This window comes from Helicoverpa armigera, chromosome 21, assembly GCF_030705265.1.
Source record: "Helicoverpa armigera isolate CAAS_96S chromosome 21, ASM3070526v1, whole genome shotgun sequence".
In the NCBI taxonomy this organism is placed as follows: Eukaryota; Metazoa; Arthropoda; class Insecta; order Lepidoptera; family Noctuidae; genus Helicoverpa; species Helicoverpa armigera.
Window position 1 is genome coordinate 6,996,240 of NC_087140.1, and position 24,573 is coordinate 7,020,812.

The following is a 24,573-nucleotide window of genomic DNA, read 5'->3' on the forward strand; positions in this document are numbered from 1 at the left end:
ATAACCGTTCATTTTTGGATACTGTATCTCTTTTACCTGTGGACTATTTCACTATTTCGTTCTGTGGACTGGTTCAGAATTCATCGTCGCGCTTGCTTGGGGGCTTCATTTTGTTTTGTGAATCAATCAATCAAAATACTGCAAATTATATGTTTTATCGTCTCTGTTCATAGCTTTGTGTATTGTGAATTGTGAAGAATATAAGGCCACTAAATCGGTTTGACCAGAATGTAATAGCTACATGTTGCACCTTAAAATCGAAACAGCAAGGTTCGCATAGCGAGCCATTCATCAAAAATGAGCAAAAGACGCCGTGCTTCGTCCGGGGCTTCGCGTGGTGCCGATTTGGATGATAGTGACGATGGCATCGAGTTGAGCAACCCTGGGCCTCCTCCATCTACACGGAAAAGGAAGAAGTTGGACCCTGTAAGTAGTATTTTAGTGATGTCTTACTGCAACTACGCCACCGGTTCATTGGCCGTGTTTTGAACAAGATCTATGTCTTTATTTAAGAATATTACATTAACTGCAAGCTATGCTCTATGTTGTTGTTATTAAATTCTAACTGTTAAACATGTATCTGTGAACACCTTTTATTCATTTTAATTAGGTCATGTTAGATGCATTTTATTTAAACTAAAATTTTTCTCCATTGGTTAGTATAATTAAAAATATGTATATTTGCCGTGTCAGGGTGAGATCTGCCAGCAGCTATATGACACAATCAGGTCATACAAGAAGGAGGATGGCACATTGCTCTGCGACTCCTTCATCAGGGCTCCGAAGAGACGCCAGGAGCCACAGTACTACGAAGTTGTTTCACAACCCATTGATTTGTTGAGAGTAAGTAATATTTACTGAAAAGTCTGATTTAAGAAAGTCCTCTTAATTGTTTTCCACTCTGTTATGTTTTAAGTAGTTGAATGTTGTTTTCTCTTCTCACTTTAGGAAGTAAATTTGCTTGATATGTAAATTATAATTCATTTATTTAACTTACTTAATATAACTGGCATCAGCGTTTGTTGGTGGCAGGCTCAGTAAACGTGTTATACTTAAAACATGTAACAACTATATCTGCTGAGTTTTGAATATGCATCGAAATTGTAAAGTTACAAAACTCAAAATCAGCACTCTGATTAGATCTATGTGTCTATGGATGTAATGTATATTCAAGAAAAGGTTGTAAATATATCTAGAAATTCCTAGTGTATTATGTGAATAAGAACTATTTCACTAATGTAATATATTTTTTAGGTGCAACAAAAACTAAAAACTGACACATATGAGGACATTGAAGAGTTGTCAGCAGATATAGAGCTGCTGGTGAACAATGCTAAGGCGTTCTACAAGCCAGATACTGTAGAATACAGAGATGCTATTGACTTGTGGAAACTCTACTTGCAGACTAAACAGGCGCTTGAAAATGGTGAGAAAACTTATGAATTATTTTGAAATCCTATAATCAAAACCAAAATCATAAAGTAGACTGAAAAGCAGGACTTTTCCAAAATCTAAATTACCTGAGACAGCCTCCAAATCGCCCTTCACTACCTGCTGTGTATTATTGCTTGGAAGAAGTGGTGTAACAAATTCCATAGCAAAATGGAATGGTTAATATAGCAAAAGTATCCAATAATTTTCTTACTAGACCCTCCCTTTCACCCTTATAGGAAGCGTACAACTTAACTGTTTTTTTTTTCTTTTTCATCCTTCTGTAAATGAAAGCTCATCTCTGGCTGGTCTTCCTAAACTTTCTTGATAGATAACCACATAATGCTTTTTACAATTTCTATGTTTTAATATAGAATAACAAATTACATTATCATACTCAGAAATAAATTATATGTACGCTTTTCTTAGGTGAAGATATCAAGATGCCGAAACTGTCCCGCAATGGCTCATCGAGTAGACGTTCTGATGTTGCAGAGGACTTGTCAGAAACATCTACTAATAATGAAGAGGATAATGTATTTGAAGAATTGTTCAATGCTGTAAGTTTATTTTATTCATTGGAAATGCCCTTACTTACCTAGCAGTGTGACAGATCAGGACAATGATGATCACAATGCCATTCAAAGATACCCCCTTGGATCAGTAACCAAATTTTGTTTGATTTAGTTTCAGTTTGATAGATAAATAGTCTCAAAATTAACATTAAACAATTTTTTTAATTCTAGTATTTTTTAGTCTTACTCTTCATATCTATTTATCTTTCTCCAAGTTACCATCAATGTCTATATGTCTAAAAAACAGAACTACAAAAATGCCATTTATCCCACAGGTAATGACAGCCAACACTGATGGCCGACCTCTTTTCCCGGCCTTCCAATTCTTACCATCAAAGCGCCGTTACCCAGAGTACTACAATGTTATAGATTCTCCTATAGACTTGAAGACCATAGCCCAGAAGATACAGGGTGGGGAGTACACCAATGTTTCAGAATTGGAACGGGATCTTTTGTTAATGGTTCGGAACGCCTGCCATTTTAATGAGCCGGGCAGCCAGATTTATAAGGATGCTAAGGCCTTGAAGAAGGTTGGTGTAATTTGATTTTAAGTATTTAGATTATATTTAAAGTTTAAGGATCAAGATTTGATAATTTTGTTGCCAGTTAATGCTTTGCAAAGAAAAATTTGTTTCAAGTTGTATAACTATAATTTCCCTCATTTAATCACTTTTTTAAATCTCGTATGGTGTTTCTACAAAGAATGTTAGCAGATGTTTGTAAATAAACATGTGTAAGACATCCATTTAACATTTTTGAAGTACCTAATACCATAAGTTTGAATTTGTTTTTGATTGCCTCATTACTATCACAATCTTCTCTGTCGATTTGCTCTCGGCAAAGCAGTCGTGGTCATGTTGAGGCGTCCACATTAGAGGCGGACAAAGCTCTTCTCTCATAATATTTGATTCCTTATTCCAAAGCAACCACAATTTAACACACTTACATCTACTTACCATCATCGCTTGAAACCTCCTCACCTCTCGGCGTAGACGACCATTGATGTCTCAGTTTATACTGCAGGTCATACAAATGCGCAAGCAAGAGATCGACCAACACGGCCGAAGCGGACCGGCAAAGACTTCCGAACGTATCCGAAGTAAACGGACCTCGAGGGTTGGACCTGTGCCCAATAGTAAGGCCCTGGCTATCATGGAACCACCGGGGTCGGATACTGAACCGGATGTTAAGGTAATTATGATTTTATTGGGTTTTAGAAATGATTGTAGTAAAAGAATATAAGAGAATAAGAGAGAAGTGTATAAGAGAATAAGAGAGTCTGGAATACTCTGGGAAGAATCCTAAGTCTAATTTGTACAATCTCTAATGGCGAGAATATTTGTAAATCTTTTTGATAAAGTGAAGTTATCTACTTTTGCCCTGAAAAATTATAATGTTATGTTGGCTCACTCTTTTTGATTCCATTATTACAAAAGAAGGTCCATGCAAATAATATTGTTATATTTCTAAAGCATTCTGAAGACAGTGGTGACAGTGACGAAGAGAAGAATGAGAACGAGGATTCACCGCAATGGAAACTTCTAGAAACCATCAAGAATCATTTAGGACCAAACGGTAATAAATTGCTCTTGAGAGTACCTTAAAGCCTGTTTCACAATGTCTGAGTAGGCACTACTCGAGATATTATGAATTTAAAAATGGAATGATATTAATATAAATGTTCTAAATTCAAAATGGGATTTTACTTGGAGGTGGTGAAACAGGCAATTAGTAAAACAACCATTCTTAGATAAAAAATTGCGCTTCATTTACAGGTCCTATGTCAGAACCTTTTTGGAAGCTGCCTTCTCGCAGGGCTTACCCTGATTACTACAAGGAGATCAAAAACCCGGTGTCTTTGAATCAGATTAAAAATAAAATAAGAAGGGGCAGCTATGGTACATTGTCAGAAGTAGCGGGAGACATGAACATTATGTTCGAAAACGCTAAACAATACAATGTACCATCTTCTAGATTGTACAAGGATGCTGTGAAATTACAGAGGTAGGTCTCTTATACATTTAAAATAAAAAATCTGTAATTATTTTTGAGATTTTATTGATGATTTACATAAAAGATAATGTAACATCATACAGTATTAAAGCTGTTGAATTCTTGACTTTCTTTTGCTCAATGTATTGAACTGTTAGCACACTTCTGGGGTCACTTGTTGTATAGTGACACAAAATTATCAAAACTGTTGAATTCTTGACTTTCTTTTGCCCACTGTATTGAAGTGTTGGCACATCATTTTGGTCACTATTTGTGTAGTGACACAACATTAACAAAACTGTTGTATTCTTGACTTTCTTTTGCTCACTGTATTGGATTGTAAGCACACTATTGTTACTTGTGGTGTAGTAATACAACATTATGAAAACTGTTGTATTCTTGACTTTCTTTTGCTCACTGTATTGAAGTGTTAGCACATTTCTTTGGTCACTTGTTTTATAGTGACTCAACATTATCAAAACTGTTGTATTCTTGACTTTCTTTTGCTCACTGTATTGAAGTGTAAACACACAATTATTGTCACGTGTGGTAGAGTGACACAACATCATCAAAACTGTTGAATTCTTGACTTTCTTTTGCTCACTGTATTGAAGTGTTTTCACACTTCTTTTTTCACTTGTTGTATAGTGACACAACATTAAGAAAACTGTTGTATTCTTGACTTTCTTTTGCTCATTGAATTGAAGTGTAGGCACACTGGTTTTGTCGCTTGTGGTATAATAACGCAGCATTATCAAAACTGTTGTATTCTTGACTTTCTTTTGCTCACTGTATTGAAGTGTTAGCACACCTCTCTGGTCACTTGTGGTGTAGTGACAGAACATTATCAAAACTGTTGTATTCTTGACTTTCTTTTGCTCACTGTATTGAAGTGTAAGCACATCATTTTGGTCACTATTTGTGTAGTGACACAACATTATCAAAACTGTTGTATTCTTGACTTTCTTTTGCTCACTGTATTGAAGTGTAGGCACACTAGTTTTATCACTTGTTGTGTAATAACAACGCATTTTATTAAATAATATGTCGTGTTGTTTTCTGGTTTTACTTCTAATCGGGAATACATTTGTGTTATGTTGTCGTCGTAAACACTTATCTCGCGAAATGTAGCACATTATTTAAAAATGCAATAATTTGACAACGCGTGCATAGCTTCCAAATCACAAATGCAGAATAATTTCAAAATACGAATGTCGTCTCTATTTATACCATGGGAGTCTTTTGTTTTCCCTTCCTCGCATTTCTGAGAACTGATGCTAGTCAGGTAGTATTTTAAAACAATAGAAAGGATTAAGCTTATCAGTTAGGCGGTTCTTCGTATTTATGTTTATTAGCAAGGATTCACTTAGCACATGTGAATACCAGGTAGCGCTAATTAGCTAACAATAGAATAAGGTTTTGTTTGAATATTTTGCTAATCCCTTGCGGATTATTACTATTAAAAGTAGTAAGCTTTACAAGTTTCTGGAATGTTCTGTTTTCTTCGAATATAATACATATTTTGTTTCTAAGTAGGTACAGAAAGTCCGAATAATATTAATTTGATGGCAGAACGTATTTGGCAGAATTCACGTTTTGGGGTGTGATAAAATAGGTACTGTTTGTACGATATACTATTTTTCCCGAATGCCAAGCAGAGTTATGTTCAGATGAATATTTTCATCTAAGTTACGTAGGTTTTTTTTTTGTTTGTTTGTCTACCCACAATTTATTTATTTTCATAGGATAATGCAACAACGTGTCCAAGAGTTACTGGACATTGTACAGAGTTCGTCGAGTGATGACGAGAGTCTCTCTTCCGTGAAGAACCAAGCTCAAGTTCAAACAGCTAGGCCTAGGGGTAAGTTTACAGCATTTACATGTATTTTTATCCTTATGTACTTTGTTAAATTACTGGTGTAATAGATCTGTAAGCTTTCTTTAAAACGAAATAAATTACTGGTTTTAGATCATTGTTTCCAAGTACCTAATAATGATTAAAAATTAAACTGGTTAGGTATTGGAACGGACTCTTCCTGATTTTGTTTGAATATGTACTTAAATGTAACAACATTTTGCGCAAATTAAACCTAGGTATAATTTGCGCAAAATGTTGTTGCAATGCATTTTTGAAGTTTGCCTACAGACTATTTCTGAAGTATATTTTTTTTCGATTCACATAATATCGTTCGATGCGTGGTATTTTATGCCATCGCTATTTTGTATATCCAAGATAAATGAGACATATTCTTCAAAAGACGCGAAAATACTTACAAGTTTTATTTTAAAATTCCACAGGCAGGCCCCGTCTAAATCCCCCTGTATCTACGACTCCAACCCCATCCAGCACCCCTATAAAATCCAACTTACCACTCAAGAAGAAGCTGCACTACATATCTAAACAACTGGTGGAGTTCACCTGTTCTGACGGCAGACAGCCCATGTTGTTGTTCATGGAGAAACCCAGCAAGAAATTGTATCCGGAGTACTATAATGTGATAGATAAGCCTATCGATATGATCACTATTGAGGCTAATATTAAGGTACGAAATTGTGTTTTTTACGGTGATATATAGTTTTTAAAAGTATCTACAGAATCTTTCTTGAAGCATTTAGCAAGTATACAAACACATATTAAAATTATCTGGATATTTGAAAATGCCTTAATCTGTGTCGGGAGACTTCTAAAAAAGTTTTGAGTGCCATATACCTAATTATATTCAAACACGCTGCACCATGGTCTTGCTAAATACATAATTCCCTTAACTTGGGAGAACAATGGCGGAATTAGGTAGCAAATTCTGTAATGTACCAGATTGTTATTTCTCGGATTAGTGAAATACTGAGAATTCGAGTAAATTCTAAGAAAGGTTCGCATTGTATTGTTGTTATTGTGTGTAATGTAGAACAATGTAGGTACTCAAACCACTCTATAACACGTGCTTTAAAAAGGACTTGCTTTAGTACTAAGTTTCCTTCTTAATTATTAACTTCCAAATACATAGTTCTTCTACTATGGTCTTTAAAAACTTATATTACTTACCACTAACACACACACACACACACACACAAAATAACGGTATTAAAGAAGAAAATCTTTCTTCCAGAATGATCGCTACAACTCCATAGACGAGATGGTATCCGACTTCCGTCTAATGTTCTCAAATTGCCGCCAATTCAACGAAGAAGGTTCTATGATCTACGAAGACGCCAACCTTCTTGAACGCGTCATGAACGAGAAACTCAAGGAGGTTAATAACAGCAGCAGTTTTGAGAGGAAAACTCCTTTGAAGACTTTCAAAGCGGCCCCTAAGGCCAGGCAGTTATCGCCTTTTGAACAGAAGCTAAGGACCTTGTATGATGCGATTAGAGATTATAGGGATCCTAAAGGTTGGTTTTTGAAATTAAATATTTTTGATAAAGAGCATTTTTCACTTGCATTGACACAGGATATAGAATCCAGTAACACAACACTGATATATCTAAAGGATTTCCAAGCGACTGCATACTAGTATAGTATTTATTGACTTTATAGATATTTAAATAAAGTCGATATTCGATTATATTCAAATTCACTTTGATGAGACCTTTATGGATCTTAATTTCTACGTTTTATTTAAAAATATTGTTTTTGCTAACTTTTTGTATTTTCTATATCATTACCTTATATCCGTCTATATGTATAAGAGTAGCCAACGAATCTCCACTCTCCAGTATTCTCACCACTAACATTTCTCTTACAGCCAACCGCCAACTAGCCCTAATCTTCATGAAGCTACCCAGCAAAACCGAGTACCCAGACTATTACGAGCTCATCAAAAACCCTATAGACATGGAGAAAATCGCCCATAAACTCAAGAACAATGTCTACAGCTCGGTCAATGAACTCGCTTCGGACTTTATATTAATGTTCGATAATGCTTGCAAGTATAATGAACCGGATTCACAGATATATAAGGATGCATTGATTCTGCATAGAGTCTGTTTGCAGACTAAACAGATGTTGAGGTGAGTTGATAAATAATATCCATTTTACAAATAGGTCGTAAACAAAACTTTTTCACGTAAAATTTTCAATAAAAGCGAGAAGAAACACAGAAACAAACTCAAGGGTCAAAATAATTTTTGAAGTTAGCCATTTGTTGCCCAAAAACGTTAACCTAGCGTGGTCAACTTCGGATTAGCAAAGCTTCTCGATAAGATCTATACGAACTATTGCGCAAAATGCCAAATAGATAATTTGAGAAATGTTATTTGCTGTGAATTTTGTTTAAAGTAAAGAGGAGTGGGAGTATTTTTCCAATTATTTTGGATAAAGTTATGTTCTTTGCAATATTTTACTAACATTTTGCTATAAATGATTAATTCATTTGTAACATTATATAAGTTTTTTGTCGTTGAAATACTGTTATTGTACTGCTTATGGGATTGTGTATAATGTATTTCCACGCACCTATCGGGATGAGCAGAGCTTCAGGCCGTGTCAACGTCAGGTGCGTTTCTTAAATTCGGAATCAGCTTTTAAAAACTGAGGAGTCGCACTTTGTATAAATATTGTAACATAAAAAAGATTTATCTTTCTTGGAAAATGCTTAATTATTAGTACCTACTATTGGTATCTTGGTTGCGACTCCATTGTTTTTCATGTGCGTCAAAATTTTGTGCCTGCTCTGCATATAAAAACTCATATGGAATGGATCGTTTCTTTTTATTTCATATTATGTCTTCTGTTTATCTCAATACAACACAATGTAGATGAAGATTTAATTGTTTTTCTGCGTTGGACTCATATGTACGTAGTTTTGTAGCTTGCAAAAATAGCATGAAGGGCTCTATTATTTAGCCTGTGTCAGAAATGTTGCTTAAGTAATTTAGGAAAAACCTTTGATGAAATTCAGGAGCTTCTTAACCTTTATTAATCAGATGTCCGTTGATCCATACAATCAATATTAGATGTAAATCTTATATAACATACCATCTTCTAAAATATGTATTGTTAATTATTTTATAGGGAAGATGATGATGCAGTGCCAGATGTACCAGCGGCAGTTCAAGAGCTGCTCCTCAATCTGTTCACCAGCGTCTACAACCATCAGGATGAGGAGGGCAGGTGAGACAATTTATTTTTTGCCAAAGACGTGTAACTTAGTGTCCAGCTTATTATTATTTAATTTTTATGACGAAAATTGGCATTCGAGTTCGTAAATGAGTTTCTTTACGTTTGGCCAGACCAGGCTTTTCAATGCACGAGTAATCGTTTCAATTCACGCACCTTAATATATGTAGGAATACTTAGTGCTATATTTCAGCATCATATTCTCTAACAAAGATTTAATTCTTCTAGATGCTACTCAGACAGCATGGCGGAGTTACCGGAGCACGACGAGGCGGCTAACGGCGAGAAAGTGCGAGCCATCTCACTGGACTTGGTCAAGCGACGCCTGGATAAGGGCTTGTATAAGCGGCTGGACCACTTCCAGCAGGATATGTTCGCTGTTTTTGAAAGGTATTGTCTTTTTGGTTGTTATTTTATTTTTAAAAAATCGTGATAAGGAGGACTGTTGTGGGATAATGATACCATAAAATGGGGGTAGTTTGTGTCTTTGTAATTGCACTTTTTGTTAATATCGTTGTCGCTAATTGTCTGTTACACTAATCAAAAACCATTGTAAAATATGAAAAAAAAAGTTTGTTCTGTCAACAACAAAATCGTTTAACATAATGACAAATTACTATATTCATCTATTTTTATTGACATTAGACAATAAATTTATATAACATTTTTCTTCAGTGATAATAATTTTTCATCTTGTATTCATGATGATTTAAAAACAATCACCATTATTTTCAGAGCCCGTCGCCTCTCCCGTACCGACAGCCAGATCTTCGAAGACTCCGTGGAACTCCAGTCCTACTACATCGACCAAAGAGACCAGCTCTGCCGCGGCACCCTGCAGTCTCCCGCGCTGACCTTCACGCGGGACACCATGGCCACCAGTGTGGAGCTGGTCAAGCAGTGCAAGCTGCTGCAGGAGAACGAGGAAGAGGATGAGACCAGGTCAGTCACTATAATATAGCGTCCACGCTGGTTGTTGGCTACGGAGGCTGTTTTCGTATAAGGAGGTTAGCTAGCTGCGCAAGACACATGTGCACTTTGGTATAAGCAATTGTGCTGACACAGTTGCACTATTCACTATTCCTTCACTCGCATAGCCCGAGGGGACAGTAATCCGACACCACCAGAGAGAGATCATAAAGCAAGATCGACGTTAACGCGATTTCCGATGCACGGTTGTATAAATCACCATCTACCAGACTTTTGAACTCGTAATATTTCGGCGCGACAGACACGGTACATGACAATGTTTCTAAATTAAAGAAATACCTATCAAATCACATTCACCCTAAGTTATTAGTTATTATTAATTAATTAATTATTAAGTTGCAATCGTTTCGTGATACATATTTAATATTTAGTCCTGTTTCCACAAATTACAATTCCCCTTAATCTAACTACAAAAAAGTACGTTTTTAACTGACTTCCCAAATAGGAGGTCCTCAACTCAACCGTGTATATACATTTTAAAGTTTTACATTTGTCCTCAGATCGAGCACAGACGACTCCCTCCCATCGGGCGGGGCTCCGCTTCAGACGGCGTACAACAAAGGCGACTTTGTGTACGTGCAGCCCGACAAGGGACATAAGGAGCCGCACATTGTACAAGTCGAGAGAGTCTGGACCAATAATGAAGGAGTTCCTTGCATGTATTGTACGGCTTATTATAGGTGAGTGAAGATTTGTATTTTTTTATTTGTGTAAAATCTATCGTTATGTGCCTAGCTCGGTCGGTTTCCAATCTAACCAGATGCAGCTGAGAAGTAGTGTTTTACATGGAGCGACTGCCAATAACCTAGGGTCCATACTAATTTATTATTGAGACTTTCTAGGTACTTTCTACCAAAAGTGTTCAAATGAGGGTTGTGATCCACTTAACTTGTCTTCCGAAACTCGTTATGATATGATGATTACCCATCAACGAACTGATCGTGCAAGCGTTGCTTAACATGATGATTTTATGATATATGATTACTAAGCTAAGATATCCTCTTGCTGTTTCAGTATTCTCCGAGCTATATATTTTTAGAATTGTATTGCTTTTATAAAGAGTCTGCCTTCTTAGTTAATTTTGTATAGGCAGACTCTGGTACCATAGCAACCAAACTAACACCAATTTCCACCCCCAGGCCACAAGAAACCTACCACGTGCGTACCCGCAAGTTCCTACAACAAGAGGTGTTTAAGACTGAGTCCCGTCGCGTGGTACCGCTCGACCAAGTTGTCGGACATTGCTACGTCATGAACGTTAAGGAGTACTTCAAGTTTAGGCCTGAAGGTGAGGAAGAAATATTTATTGAGACAATAGGGAAAAAAGAGAGTAATGTTAGTTAGATATTAGTTTTATATGGTGTTACAAAAATATTGAATGTTATTTTGCTATTAAGACTCGACTTTGTGGATATTAGATATCAATGTATAATAAAAAAATCTGCTTGGTTATATATATATATTTCAAGAGTTTTGACCAATTTAGACGCACATATTTGTAATTTGGTAAGCATTTTTTGGTAAATAAGCCCTTCCCCCAGCATCCTGAAGAATATATTTCCTGCACCCGGACAAAAACTAACCATCTTGTTTCTCAGGCCTGTATACAAAGTTAAATTTAGTCAGTTCATCAGTTTTGGCGTGAAAGACAGGGTTACTTTCCCAGTTACTCATTGATATTAGTAAGGATTGAAATGCTACAATGTGTTGTAGACTATATCTAAATGCATATAACAAAAATTTTCTATATTCTTGTACAGGTTTCGCCGACAAGGACGTTTATGTGTGCGAGAGCCGCTACAACACTAAGATGCGCTGGTTCAAGAAGATCAAGGTGTGGGACGGCGTGGAGAAGGAAGCCACTCTTATACCGAGAGAGGTATGCTATATAATTTATACAATATTAGCTAATTTTTGAGGTTTCAGTCTTGTCTTTTAAAAGTACTTCCACAAAAAAAACACTGTTTATGTAAACGTAACGTAAAAAGTGAATTTTTCAAATCGGTCCAGTAGTTTCGAAGCCTTTGGGGGTAAAAACAACAACAGAAAACCCACTTAAAATCATCATCATCATCCTCCGAGCCTTTTTCCCAATTATGTTGGGGTTGGCTTCCAGTCTAACCGGATTCAGCTGAGTACCAGTGCTTTACAAGAAGTGACTGCCTAAAACCGCGAAAACCCACTTAAAATATTGGAATAGAATAATAATAATAAAAAGAAGCCTATATACATGTAATACTGGTTGTATAAGTTTATGTTAAATTTCATCAAAATCGCCGTTTGCGAGTAACGAAATAAGATGATGAGATGCACGCACTGAAACACTCTCAAACTTTCACCCTTATTATAATAGTTTGATAATTTTATACTAATTTTCTAGGTACCATTGGAGCCTAACAGAACCGTGTCAGTGTTCCGTGAACGTGTCGAGAAGCATAAGGACGAGTTAGCAGAACTCGAAGTGTTGGAAAATGTTCACGAGAAGGAAAGACCGGTAAGTTCCCGTCACATAAGTTTGCTTCTCTGAAGTTAGAAATGATGCCTTGCACATAAGCTGCAGCATTTTGGTCATACATTTAATTATCTGGAAGTTGCTACTTGTAGCTAACTTCGGACAAGTAAAGCTTTTTGATGTGCAAGAAATATTTATCTTGTCTAAGAATTCGTATTGTATGATGAAGTAATTAATCGTTTTGTTTTGGTCACTTTCTTAACCGGATCGGTCCAGAATTCTAGTGTAAGTATTAATGTAGTGTATGGAAATAACTCGCATCTTTACTGTAGAATATTTTAAGTAATGCCGATCGCCGCTTTTGTCGGAAATGTTAAATCTCTGAGCATATAAAATCTTTGCTTTTTTGTGGAGGTAACAAATATATTGCAAATGGAGAACAGCGAAGTACTTCTCGCATCCTGATAAAAATTGCTTTCATTTTATTATGAGCCATAAGCCATATTAGTCGTAGCACAATATAGTATTAACACAACTTTCCGGTAACAATCATTATTTTTTCATATTTATTTTATGTCTTTATTTTCACAGGACGTGATAATGTACAATCCTCTGGGCACAGACGACGAGAACACGTACTACGAACAATACAACACAGTGTGCTCAGGCGTCATAAAGACTGGCGACTACGTGTACGTGGTGACCGACGGCGGCAAGCAGATGATCGCTCAAGTCGACACCATCTGGGAGACTGGCGAGTCAGTACTTTAGAAATAATGTAACTTTGAAGAAATTTATAGGGACAGCGATAGCTTACTAAATGCAGTCAAGCAATAAACCGATTGCGTACCCATTTGAAAACAGATTTGTCTGAAAATGAAAGAATTGACAGTCTGGTCTGTTTTAATGGTGTCTCCCAAATTATCTGTACTAATATTACAAATAGAAATTATGTTTTCGTTGTAATTTTTATTCTGAAGGCTCCGAAACAACTGTACAATGATCTAACTGTTGGGAAGTTACACTGTCCCTAGTGGGATTTGGGAATTACACTATATTTTATCTGGGTGTGGGATAAATAAAATTTCCCCGGGACGCGACACTGCCGGAAAACAGCTAGAACATAAATAAAAAGAGAATAATCCAATAAAGGCAAACAGCCTCCATTCCTCACCTCAACCACATCTAGTCAAAAAATGACATTACTTACTATTTTTTTTTGTTTCAGCAACAAATGCTACTTCCGCGGTCCGTTCCTGATCTTCCCCTCGGAGGTGGCGAACATAATAAACAAGGTTAGATTCAACTAATGTGTGCACTCACGCGGCCGGCGCAATAGTAGCGAAGCGTAGCGAACAGCTTTTGTTACTGTTATAGTATTATAGACATTGTTTGTAGGGCTATAGAGTCAAAAATCAATTGGAATATGTGTCTGTGATTTGGCAGGCATGTTTAATTGTATCTAGTCATTTGTACATCTCTGATAGAGCGCAAATCATGGAGAATAAAATGACGAGTGGAGATATCATAAGGGAAAATCTAAGAAAATAACGTTACAACAATTCGGGTGTTCGGGGGACGAGAACGTTACTAGCTCCGCTCTTATATACGCCTTCCCGAACCCGACCATTTTTTAAACCATATAACCAATCGATCTATACCAATCTTTGAAAGATGTCTCAAGGAACCCAAAAGTCTTGTACTTCCGTACGTTACCTGCCTTATGGTATCTCCGATCATCTTTCCTTCCTCCGTGGGATATAAAAGTTGTAACCTCCACCCGTTTGATTCCCACCTACGAGGTGATAGAAATAAAAAAACGGGTGTGTACCTTTTAAAAAAAAATGTATAATGTATAAAAAACCACAGCCGGAGGCACACAAAGATTTGATTTGTGGGTCGTGAGTATAACTTTGTCTGAAGTCACTTCTGCAGGGATAGGTACTCCCCTGTAGTGGCGGCGAAATCACGCCGCTGGCCGGAGATGGAAGTAGGCCGAGATGTACTGCGGTGCTGTACGGTGACGTCACAGGGATGGAGACGGTGCTGACGTGCACACGGTGCTGCACGAAGCTCTCGCGACGGCGACACCTCGGCTCGTAACAAACCGAACACGAGGCTGCTGCTGCTGGCGTCTTATAGCTGGGTGGAAAAACCCTAATTCGGGATTTCCACACAACAAATATACTGAATCACTTGATTTAATAAAATTAATTTTCAAAATTAAACGGCCGTGTCTGCTAGGGCGCTTGCCACGACGGAATTTGGTAGGAGGTCAACGCACACACCAGTCTAGAAGCGACCAGCGAGCGAATGTCAATCGGCGCTGCGCTCACGCCCGCCGCTGCATCGATCAAAACCCTTCGTTCCGTTCATTCCGCGCGTTCCTAACCCGCGCACAAACAAAGACTAGCATTACAAATCATGTAACGTTCCGTTACAAAGTTAAGCAGATAATATAAGTCGATATACACCGACAAAAGCTCTTCGCTCCGCTTCGCCAAATATGCGCCGGCCTATAAACTACATTAACCTTAATAACTAAATAATTCATCATTAACTGAAGAGTATGTTTGACTTCCAGCCATTCTACAAGCAAGAGGTGCTTCTAACGACGATGCATGATACCAGTCCGTTAGTGGGGATTGTCGGCAAGTGTGCCGTCTTGGATTATGATGATTATCTTAAATGTGAGTATATATATATATTTTTATTATACTATAGTAGCTTCCGCTAGATAGCCTTGTTATTATACAGTTATTCTGATGGTATAAGCTGTATTACTGAAAAGTTTGAACAAAATTCATTCTGTAGTTTTATTGAAAAAGGGTATTTAACTTACTCACATATATTGAACCTACATTCTTAAAACTTTTGCATTTAATTAAATAGTTGTAGGATTTTCTTCGTTACTGATAAAGATTTCTTTTCATATCATTCTAAAGGAGGAAATTATCCAAGAGTGTCCCATTAAACATTTATTTTTTCGGAAAGCGCGTCAGAAACAATACATATTTAAAAACAATTAGTAAGCAAAATCGATTAAATTCGACAATTCATATAAGAAAATACCGTCAACAATTCTACAATCTTTTTTTCATTTCTTCCTCAGGTCGTCCTACAGAAATAGCAGAGAACGACATCTATGTATGCGAATCAGTGTACGACGAGTCTAACCGCGTCGCTCGGAAACTGAAGGCGGGACTGCGCAAGTTTGAACATACCAAGGACGTTACTATTGATGAGGTATATTGAGTGACAAAGTTTATGGCGACTGGGAGTAAATTTTGTGCATGGGAGTTCTAATTTTTTATGCACCTCGACGCTCGAGGCTGAAAATGGTTTATGTGCAGCGTCTCGTGCGGTTCGAGCCGCCTAAATATTGATCAAAATTTTTGGCAATATATGTTAATAGCATAGGTACATTTAGTTTTTAATACATTGGACGATCGCTCGTGCGTGATTGACTTTCATCACCCTATTTTGAATGTTGCTACAAGATTTATCAATTCATAAGTCATCATCAACAGTTTTTCTTGTTTTTTTATTCGATACTCCTTGCTACATATACATTATAGGCTACTTCAGCCTCTATATAATGATCTAAAAAATTTTGCAAAAAACATTCTTATAATATTGTTACAGAAAAAGTGAGATTGAAAAAAAAGTGGTACATTATAAGTTTTTTTTTTTCTATAATCTATAAATCCCAATTTCGTTTCCAGATCTACTTCTTCCCGAAGCCTCTAGGCCCCCCAGCGCTGGCGACGGCTCAGGAGGTGCAGTCCACGTCCAGCGCCTTCACGCAGAAGCAGTTCAACCCTCACAGCAACTCCATGGACTCCATGGTAAGTTACATAGCAGTTTTAGAAACGTTTTGAGGTTTCAGGGACTAATATTGCTGGGTGGTTTATAAAGAAAAACACTACAAACTAACCTTAGGCGTCATTCGAGTCGGGGTGCCATCAAAGCTGTCCCCAATATTCTGTCTAGTAGTTTGTAGGGGGCTGATGTCAAAATGGTATCTTTAATGAGCAAAATAACATAAAGATCGGCGTCAGTCGTCAGAGAAACAGGTCCTAGGTGAAAATTTTCCTGATCTCATCACCCAATTTTTTATCCATTTAATGCGATAAAAATGAGAATCTACTAGAATTTTTGACGAAGAGTGCTGAATCTCTTGCATGCCCTTTGTTACTCTTTGACTAATGCTTATATCATGAATTTTATCGTTACAGGACAGCAAGCCCCAGTTCACGAACCTGATAAACACCACTATAGGCAGTCAGGACGTCGAGATGATTCTAGAGAATTCTCTCGACGACTCGTCGCTTGCATCACCTGCAACACCGCTGTCTATTGGTATGTATTTTTATAATAAAAATATGACTGCGTAGCAATAGCGTACCATAGATAAAATCTAGTCTTATCTTGTCAACATAAACAGCCGTTTTCGACACTTTGTATTCTAGCTGGGATGACGAAATGTTGAAACAAACTACCCTACAGCACGATTTTATCTGTAGAAGAACTGATTCTCTACGATAGAAATACATATTCAACTCGAAAAATCAGCCAGAATATAATTTGACATGTAGTTTTTAGTTTATTAGTGAATATGCTACAGACCTAAAAATAAAGAGGGCCTTTGATTGTTTCATGGAACGAATTTTTACACCTATGAGATGAAACACCATCTATTACTTGTTCTAGAAAAGCACCATCTGTCCTCTCACTGTGATTAACACTATGAACATTTACATTTAACAACAATATTAACCCCCAGGAGGCAACAGCAACCCGTACAACCCCACAATGACCGCCACCCCCACACAAGAGCGAACCAGCGCCACCCCCGCTAGCAGCAAGAAGAAGAAGGACGCCAACAAACAGAAGATTGTCACCGGATACATACTATACTCCAGTGAGGTTAGAAGAGCTATCGTGGCCAATAACCCCGAGTCTTCTTTCGGTAAGTGTTTGTCTTGGGTGCCTTTTATAATGTGTGGTATTTTACTTTATATTGGGGAATCTGAAGTTGGTCTAATAGCTACAAAAAATTATCGTTAGTTAGTTACAGCCTATTTATCGCCCCCATTGCTCGGCACAGGCCTCCTCTCACACGGAGAAGAAAAATTATCGTATTTAACAAAAAAATATATAGCAAAATTTAATGTCATTTTGAAGAAACAGAAAATAGATCATCATTTGTATGTTATGGCCAACTATCAGGCATACATCGGGGTTGTGTATTAGCCAGTAAAAATCAGTAAGCTAAGCTAGAAAATTCCTTCACAAACGTTCAGATATTATTACACTATTACCTCCACAGAGATTGTAAAGATATCACGAATGATATAATTACTAAAATACTTCATCTTGAAATTATAGCGACATCAAATATAATGCAATTAAACTATTAGCTATATTCTAATGACATACTTTGTGTTTGATAACTGTCATCCTTGAAGCACTATAATTTAAAATCAACTTTATATAGGCATTAATTATTTTTTCCTATCGCTACTACATCTTAAAACTATTTAAATATTAATTTACACTATTTTCATAACCTGTAACAAGCTTTATAACATTCTTATTTCAAAGATCCTAACGCCACCTATATGTAAATCTAGCTAGCAAGGATAAAGCTATGAAATCGGGTAGGTATTGATTCCTCTACTCAAATAGATCGCTTTATCGATATCATGGAGAACTAAATGACTAGCGGAGATGTCATAACGCAAAATCTCTTAAGAAAGTAACTCGCTAAAATGCAGGTGTTTGGGGGACGAAGAGGTTTACTAGCTCCGCGTTTACATGCCTTGTTTGGAACCCACCCATTTCTTTTTAAACCATTCATTTATGAATGAAGAACTTTGACAGACTCAACTTGTTGTTACAAGGAAGTTAGTTCTAGTAACTAATCACACCTACCGTACGTTATTTGACCTACAAGAAGGCGCCTGACCTATAATCATCGGCAGGGATATTGAGCCCTGACCTTCACCTGCGCAGAAGCGATTTATTAGTTTATTTCCTTATGTGTACAGTAGGCAAAGCGATCCCCACTCCTCCGCCGAGAGCTCAATATCCGTGCCGATAACTATACCTGCCTTATGGCATCTCTGCTCATATTTCCTTCCGTGATCAATATGCACGCAAAGCTTAGTTGTCTGTATGTCTATTACATAAGCTGTTATGGTTGTGTATGAAGAAAATAATTATTTATTAGAAAATAAAATACCAAAATATAAAGGTTATTAGTCTAGGTGTATTTGGCTGAATGACAAATAAATACATAGTTAAAGATCTTAGTTATTTAGTGCATGCATGCTATGCATGTGGAAATTTAGCAGAAATATGAACTGGTAATACTAGGGCCAATCCAATTTGGTACAAATAATTGTTAGTTTATTTGTAGGTATCTTTGGCTTTGAAGTAAAAATAGCTGGTAGCCGTAATTATAAAGTCCGACTGCACGGCTGTTTATGAAACTCAGTTTACTGTTAATTCCAAAAAAGAAATGACAGTATGATGTTTTAAATAAATGTTTTTAGCGAATAGTTACAAAAGCGCGCCTTAAGGTTTTACTGGAGTTATCGATTAACTGTTAATATGCCATAAAGCGATGGTAGAATGGATTCATCTATTCTTTCTACCACATTGATAACATCGACCAATCTACTCTACCATTTTTTTTTTTAACGACGTCAAAAATCATCAAATGCCCCCTCCCGCTGTGGGTTAGCAGCGGTGAGGGAGTGTCAGACTCTTACTGACTAAACACCGTCGTGTTCCGTCATAGGCCTTTCATGTGCCAGGGCCGCGGTATCTCTTTCGAACAACCCGCAGCCCCGGCAGATCTACTCTACCATCAATTCATAGCAATGACTGTTGATCGATTGGTCTGGTAACACCCTAAACGCCGCTCCCAATATTCTATCTTTGAGTTGATTCGCTTATCAGAGATATAATTTTGACATTGGCCCCATACAAGTAATGTCAAAGTCTCTAATAAGAAGACCATACATAGATAGATAGAATATTAGGAACAGCCGATAATCCGACGTTATTAGACTAGGGCCCGAATTCACTGACAACTTGAACGTCAGCTTTCTTTAACCTTTTCACCGCCACGCCATATCGGTATTCCCTTGCCCTGTACGCCAAGCCCGAAAATCTTAATTTTAAATATCTACTAAAAAATACCTAAAAGTAATGATTTAATAGGTTTATTTTGTATTTTTCTGCGACCTGTTTTTTGTCGAGTATAGCCGTCGTTGGCGCACAGGGCACGCTTGCTCATGTCGGCTATAGCCGACATTGGCGTTCAAAAGGTTAAACCACTGTTTACTATGATTTTTCACGTTCGATTTCATATTATTTATTTGGATTCCATAATGTATAGCGTATGTGTTACAAAATGATTGAGAGATAAGTACAATTATAGACCCTTTAGAGCACAGCAAAATAAAATTAGTTTTCAAAGTAAACAGTTGTTTCAAGGGAAACGACCGTTTGTATTGTCGGTGAACTTTTGCCTGACGCGTTAGTGTATCTACAATATTCTAGATCGCCAAACAAAAGACAGTCTAGAGTATTCTAGAACCTCAACAAAACACAACCATAACCAGCAAGCTAGCAAAGCCCTTCAATCGAATTGTTTGTTGTCACGCTGTCACGGAGCAGACGGCTCGCGCAAGTTGTGCCGCGGTAACACGAAGGTACGTATGTCTGTGTAGGCGAGATATCGCGCATCGTCGGCAACGAGTGGCGATCGCTGCCCGCCTCCACTAAGCAGAGCTGGGAGGAACGAGCCGCCAGGTGCAATGAGGAGACGGCTGCTAAACTCGCTGAGGAGATGCGGGAGTTGGCGCAACATGTTAGTTCTTAGATTTTTGGTGTTAAGTTCGTGGGAGGTCAGGTAACCATACATATGGCGAGTTTCATTGGTTACCGATAAAATGTCAGTTGAATCTGGTAGTTAATGCTGTAAAGGCTGCTTATAATGTATGCCAGATATTGCTAACAAAAGGTGTAGTTTATATGTGAGATAAGTTCTTTATAGGTTATGAGTGAGTATCAGTAACCGGTGAAACTGGCCAAAAGTCTTATTACTAATCACGGATCAAAAGTACAATAAAGAAATAAGTATACGTTTACAGAGGTTCATTAATTTACAGAAGTTTAAACATTAATTAACTTTGCTCCGTGGTTATTAATAGGAAGATAGAATTTTAGTGGCAAAATATCGGCCAACAATATTTCTGAATACTTTTGAAAGGTAATATTTGGGCATTATGCCATTATTTGGAGGGGAATGTTGTTTACCATAATTCTGACAATACTTCTAAAATTAATTTGAAGAAATACCTCCCCACTCAGAGACATTTAATGATTACTTAAGTCACTCCTTAGTGACGGAATGTCATACAAATCCTTCAGTAAGGAATGGCTTAAGTAACCATTAAGTGTCTCTGAGTGGGGAGGATAGTCTCTTAAAATATTTTTCAAAATTTTGAATATCTTTTGGGGACAAATACTTAGTTGATTAGATCTTCTATATTAGCATCACAAAATAAATCATTGAAAAATGACGAGATACCTCAGATTTAAGCTACATTTTATCACACACATTTGCATGAAACCGATCACTGAAAATTGATATCATTTCTACCATCTCATGCCAGGAAACCACTAGCACATTTTCATACAACGAATATTTTCACAGACGCCAATGGAGAACACGTATGAATGTGCGTGGGATACCTGCGACTACCAGTTCGAAGACCTGGCGGATTGCATGGAGCACTGCATTGGTGATGGAGGCAACAGTAAGTGTCTTAGCTATGTTCTAGCTAGCTGGTCGAATGTTCTAGTAATGTGGATGGTTTTGTGTGTGTGTCTGTGATCTTGAAGGGAAATAAGGTTTTAAGTAGTGGGATTGTTCTAGAAAGGGATGTGAACCTTTTTGGTGTAGATCGATTTTTGTTTTTATTGGAACACTAACTAACTAGTATTTTTTTATTGAATTTGGATTCAATCCAGAGGATACCTTGGAAGACTAATATTAATTTATTTACATAAAAAATATATACATGCAGAGTTATTTACTCACAAGTTTAAACAATATATAATATGTATTATAAAAGGGGTATTTACACTAAAACTAATGTGTCAAAAAATATTTCATCTTAGTTTTGCTGTTTGTATATAACCTTTCATAAACTAACCTTCATTCTCATTTTTGTTAAGCACAAATATACTAAAAATAACTGATGGTTAATTTACAGACACACCACAATCTTGCTAAATTGCTAGTACCTAACATAAATTAATAAATGTTCATTCCTAACCGTTTTGTAATGTTTTTTAACGCTGCTAGTGATCGGTACATATATCGAGACCAAGAAACCCAAGCTAGAACGTAAGTAACGTAGATATTAATAATTTTGTATGGAAAGATGACTTTACTTGATAAAAACAATAGATAATTTAGATGTAAATAGGTTCTCTATTTTTCATGTAGAATGATTAGGTATTTAAAACAAAATAATCTCATCTTTTCATGCAAAAAGAAAATTAACATCAACACATTACTAGATCCTTCAAAATACTTTTAAAAAGTATCCAAAGACACAAAGTAATGTTAGATTATCTGTTACAGAAAGATTCAACCTGAATCTTTCTCCAGAATTCAAGAATCAATTTAATAATTCAGCATGCCAAGCTAATTTCTACTAATTTATCATTTTCCCCGCCAAACTCCCATACAAACAAATCTAACGTTCCGTTTCACTCAACATGCGCGTCGGCAGCGGGTCACGTACAACAGCACTACCGGGGCACTCTCAACGAGTACCCCTGCGTGTGGAGGAACTGCGCGAGAGTGAGGAAAGGACAGGCACCGTTCCCGAACCTGCCGCGCTTGTTGAGACATGTCAGGGACTTGCATGTCAATAAGGGCAATGGGAGGCTCATGGCTGTTCATGAGAGGTCTAGGTAAGTGTCGTAAAATCATTTTGTTTTGACTATGTACTTCTAGGTGATTTTAATTAGGTTAAGAAAGGGGTTCGATGCCCTCTGTTACCCCTAAAGCTTTTGAACGAATACTTGGCCTCATGCATTGGACAGGCGTTACCCACTGACCTATACAGGTATTCCCCAAAAAATCAGAGCCTACCAGAATTATTTTTTGTTTGGGTCCTCTATTTTTCTATTCGGTTCTACGTTTAAACATTGCCAATGTGTCTATTTTCGCAGAAACTTCGTACCGTCAACAAAGAAGCCGCCTAAACCGTTGACTACTAACGTACGCAGTGGAGTTATGTCGCCAGGAGGTATGTATACCTACACACATTTCAAAATTATAAAAAACAATTTATTATATCCATATTCTATATCTTATAAAAAGTAAAATAAATTGGTCGTCACAACACTAAGCCTGCGTGTTAGTGAACATAATATGTGGAATATTTTTTAGCTTCTGAAATTCTGCAGCTCAGTATCCAAGCAAGGCATTTAATATCCCACTTGCTACATGTGAAAGCTATACCACCGGCAATTCGGGCATGTTTTCGCCACGTTATACCTCAATAAATTGCTGGGTTCACCTCAATGGAATGACGAATTAGCTTATTCTATGCCGGTTTTCTAATTATCAATTTCCTTTTATCCCCAGCGTCTCTCTCCGGCATGTCCCCCCTGGCCCGCAACACGCCGTCTCCGGGCTCCGGCGAGGCGTCGCTGTCGGCCGCGCCGCCCGCGCTGAGCTCGCGGCCGCCGCTCGACCCGCTGTTCGTGGCAGCACCGCCTCGGGCACAGAGGCTGACGCACTCCGAGGCTTACATCAGGTACATATTATATAAGATGTAGTCGCAGTATGGAACAAAGGCACATTGCAAAATTGAAGAAAATTTACATAATTTTTTACCTATAACAATTTTTGATGTCAGCAGATAATCCTATCCGTCTATACCTTTGTTCCTAATTTACTCTCAAACATGCCCCCTATGCGCAATTGAGGCTACTATTCGTAGCAGAAAGAGATCACTCTTGTGTGACCAACAATCTTGTGGCTATCTCTTTATATCCATGTTCATAATGTCACCTCTTCTTACAGAGAGGTCGTGTTGAGCTCATACAATTAATATAAAACTAACAAAGAAATTATAAAAAATAAACGATTTCAAACTATAAGGCCAAGACCAGGCCACCTCGATCTAATCCAGATTCCCCACATCTAACGCCATATATTCCATCCACAGATACATCGAGGGTCTCCACTCTGAACAGAAATACATAACTCCTTGGGAGAAATCTCTTACACCTATGCCAATCAACCCAGACCCAGCTCAGTTCAACATGCACAAAGTTCCAGCCCACTGGATGACTGAAGAAGCTATCAACGGCTATCTGGCCCAAGACAAGAGCCTCTCAGAAACTGACATACAGAAAATGGACCAGAACTCCAAAATTCTTAAAGGACTTTGCTCTTTAAGAGATTTCATGATGAAAGATGCTCTGTATCTTTCTAAGGTGGTGTATGGGCATAATGTTTGAATGATCAAATAGTAATAATTGAGCATTGAATACCATAATCCAATCATTGAAGTGGAAATGAAATTACTTAAAATCATGACTTAGGTACACATGAAGTACTGACACTAAAATATTTAGATTGTAAAGCAAAAAAAAGTAGGTCTTGTTTATACATTAACATACTTTTTGCAATAGCTATGACAGCTTATAGTAGTATTATCAACAAGAATTAAATGTATACAGATTTCAACAAAGCTTAAATCACGTATCATGAAGTTTTATCGACTATTGTTTAGCCTTAAGTGACAATGTTTTTTTTTTAAATATATGTACTTTATTTCTTAGAGTTTCTATTATGTAAGAGAATTTATTGTGTAAATCAAACGTGGTACATTCTAGAGGATAAGAGATCTGTGACCCGTTTTATAATAAAAATATAAAAAAAATATTGCTTTTTTTTAGTTTCACTCCAT

At 37.1% G+C, this 24,573-nt stretch overlaps 1 protein-coding gene across 9 annotated transcripts; it reads left to right on the forward strand.

The window, feature by feature from the left end:
- The first annotated feature begins 89 nt into the window (after positions 1-89).
- LOC110373612 (protein polybromo-1) lies at positions 90-24,534 on the forward strand. 9 transcript variants are annotated; one of them, XM_064040015.1, is made up of 35 exons: positions 90-426; positions 694-843; positions 1,255-1,426; positions 1,861-1,991; positions 2,282-2,536; positions 3,018-3,197; positions 3,479-3,581; positions 3,782-4,010; positions 5,744-5,859; positions 6,297-6,541; positions 7,106-7,388; positions 7,742-8,006; positions 8,468-8,491; positions 9,010-9,108; positions 9,343-9,504; positions 9,850-10,056; positions 10,605-10,784; positions 11,244-11,392; positions 11,865-11,983; positions 12,485-12,598; positions 13,148-13,314; positions 13,785-13,851; positions 15,123-15,246; positions 15,669-15,802; positions 16,282-16,404; positions 16,795-16,918; positions 17,343-17,528; positions 18,193-18,219; positions 20,249-20,283; positions 21,291-21,393; positions 21,945-21,986; positions 22,378-22,561; positions 22,823-22,899; positions 23,241-23,412; positions 23,827-24,534. In XM_064040015.1, the coding sequence occupies exons 1-35, from the start codon at positions 298-300 to the stop codon at positions 24,119-24,121; spliced, it is 5,172 nt and encodes a 1,723-aa protein (XP_063896085.1). In that variant the 5' UTR covers positions 90-297; the 3' UTR covers positions 24,122-24,534. The 9 variants fall into 9 exon arrangements, with proteins under 9 accessions (XP_063896085.1, XP_063896078.1, XP_063896080.1 ...); XM_064040008.1 differs by lacking the exon at positions 20,249-20,283 and adding an exon at positions 20,302-20,441; XM_064040010.1 differs by lacking the exon at positions 20,249-20,283 and adding an exon at positions 20,302-20,441 and having other exon boundaries at positions 3,794-4,010.
- The last annotated feature ends 39 nt before the right edge of the window (positions 24,535-24,573 follow it).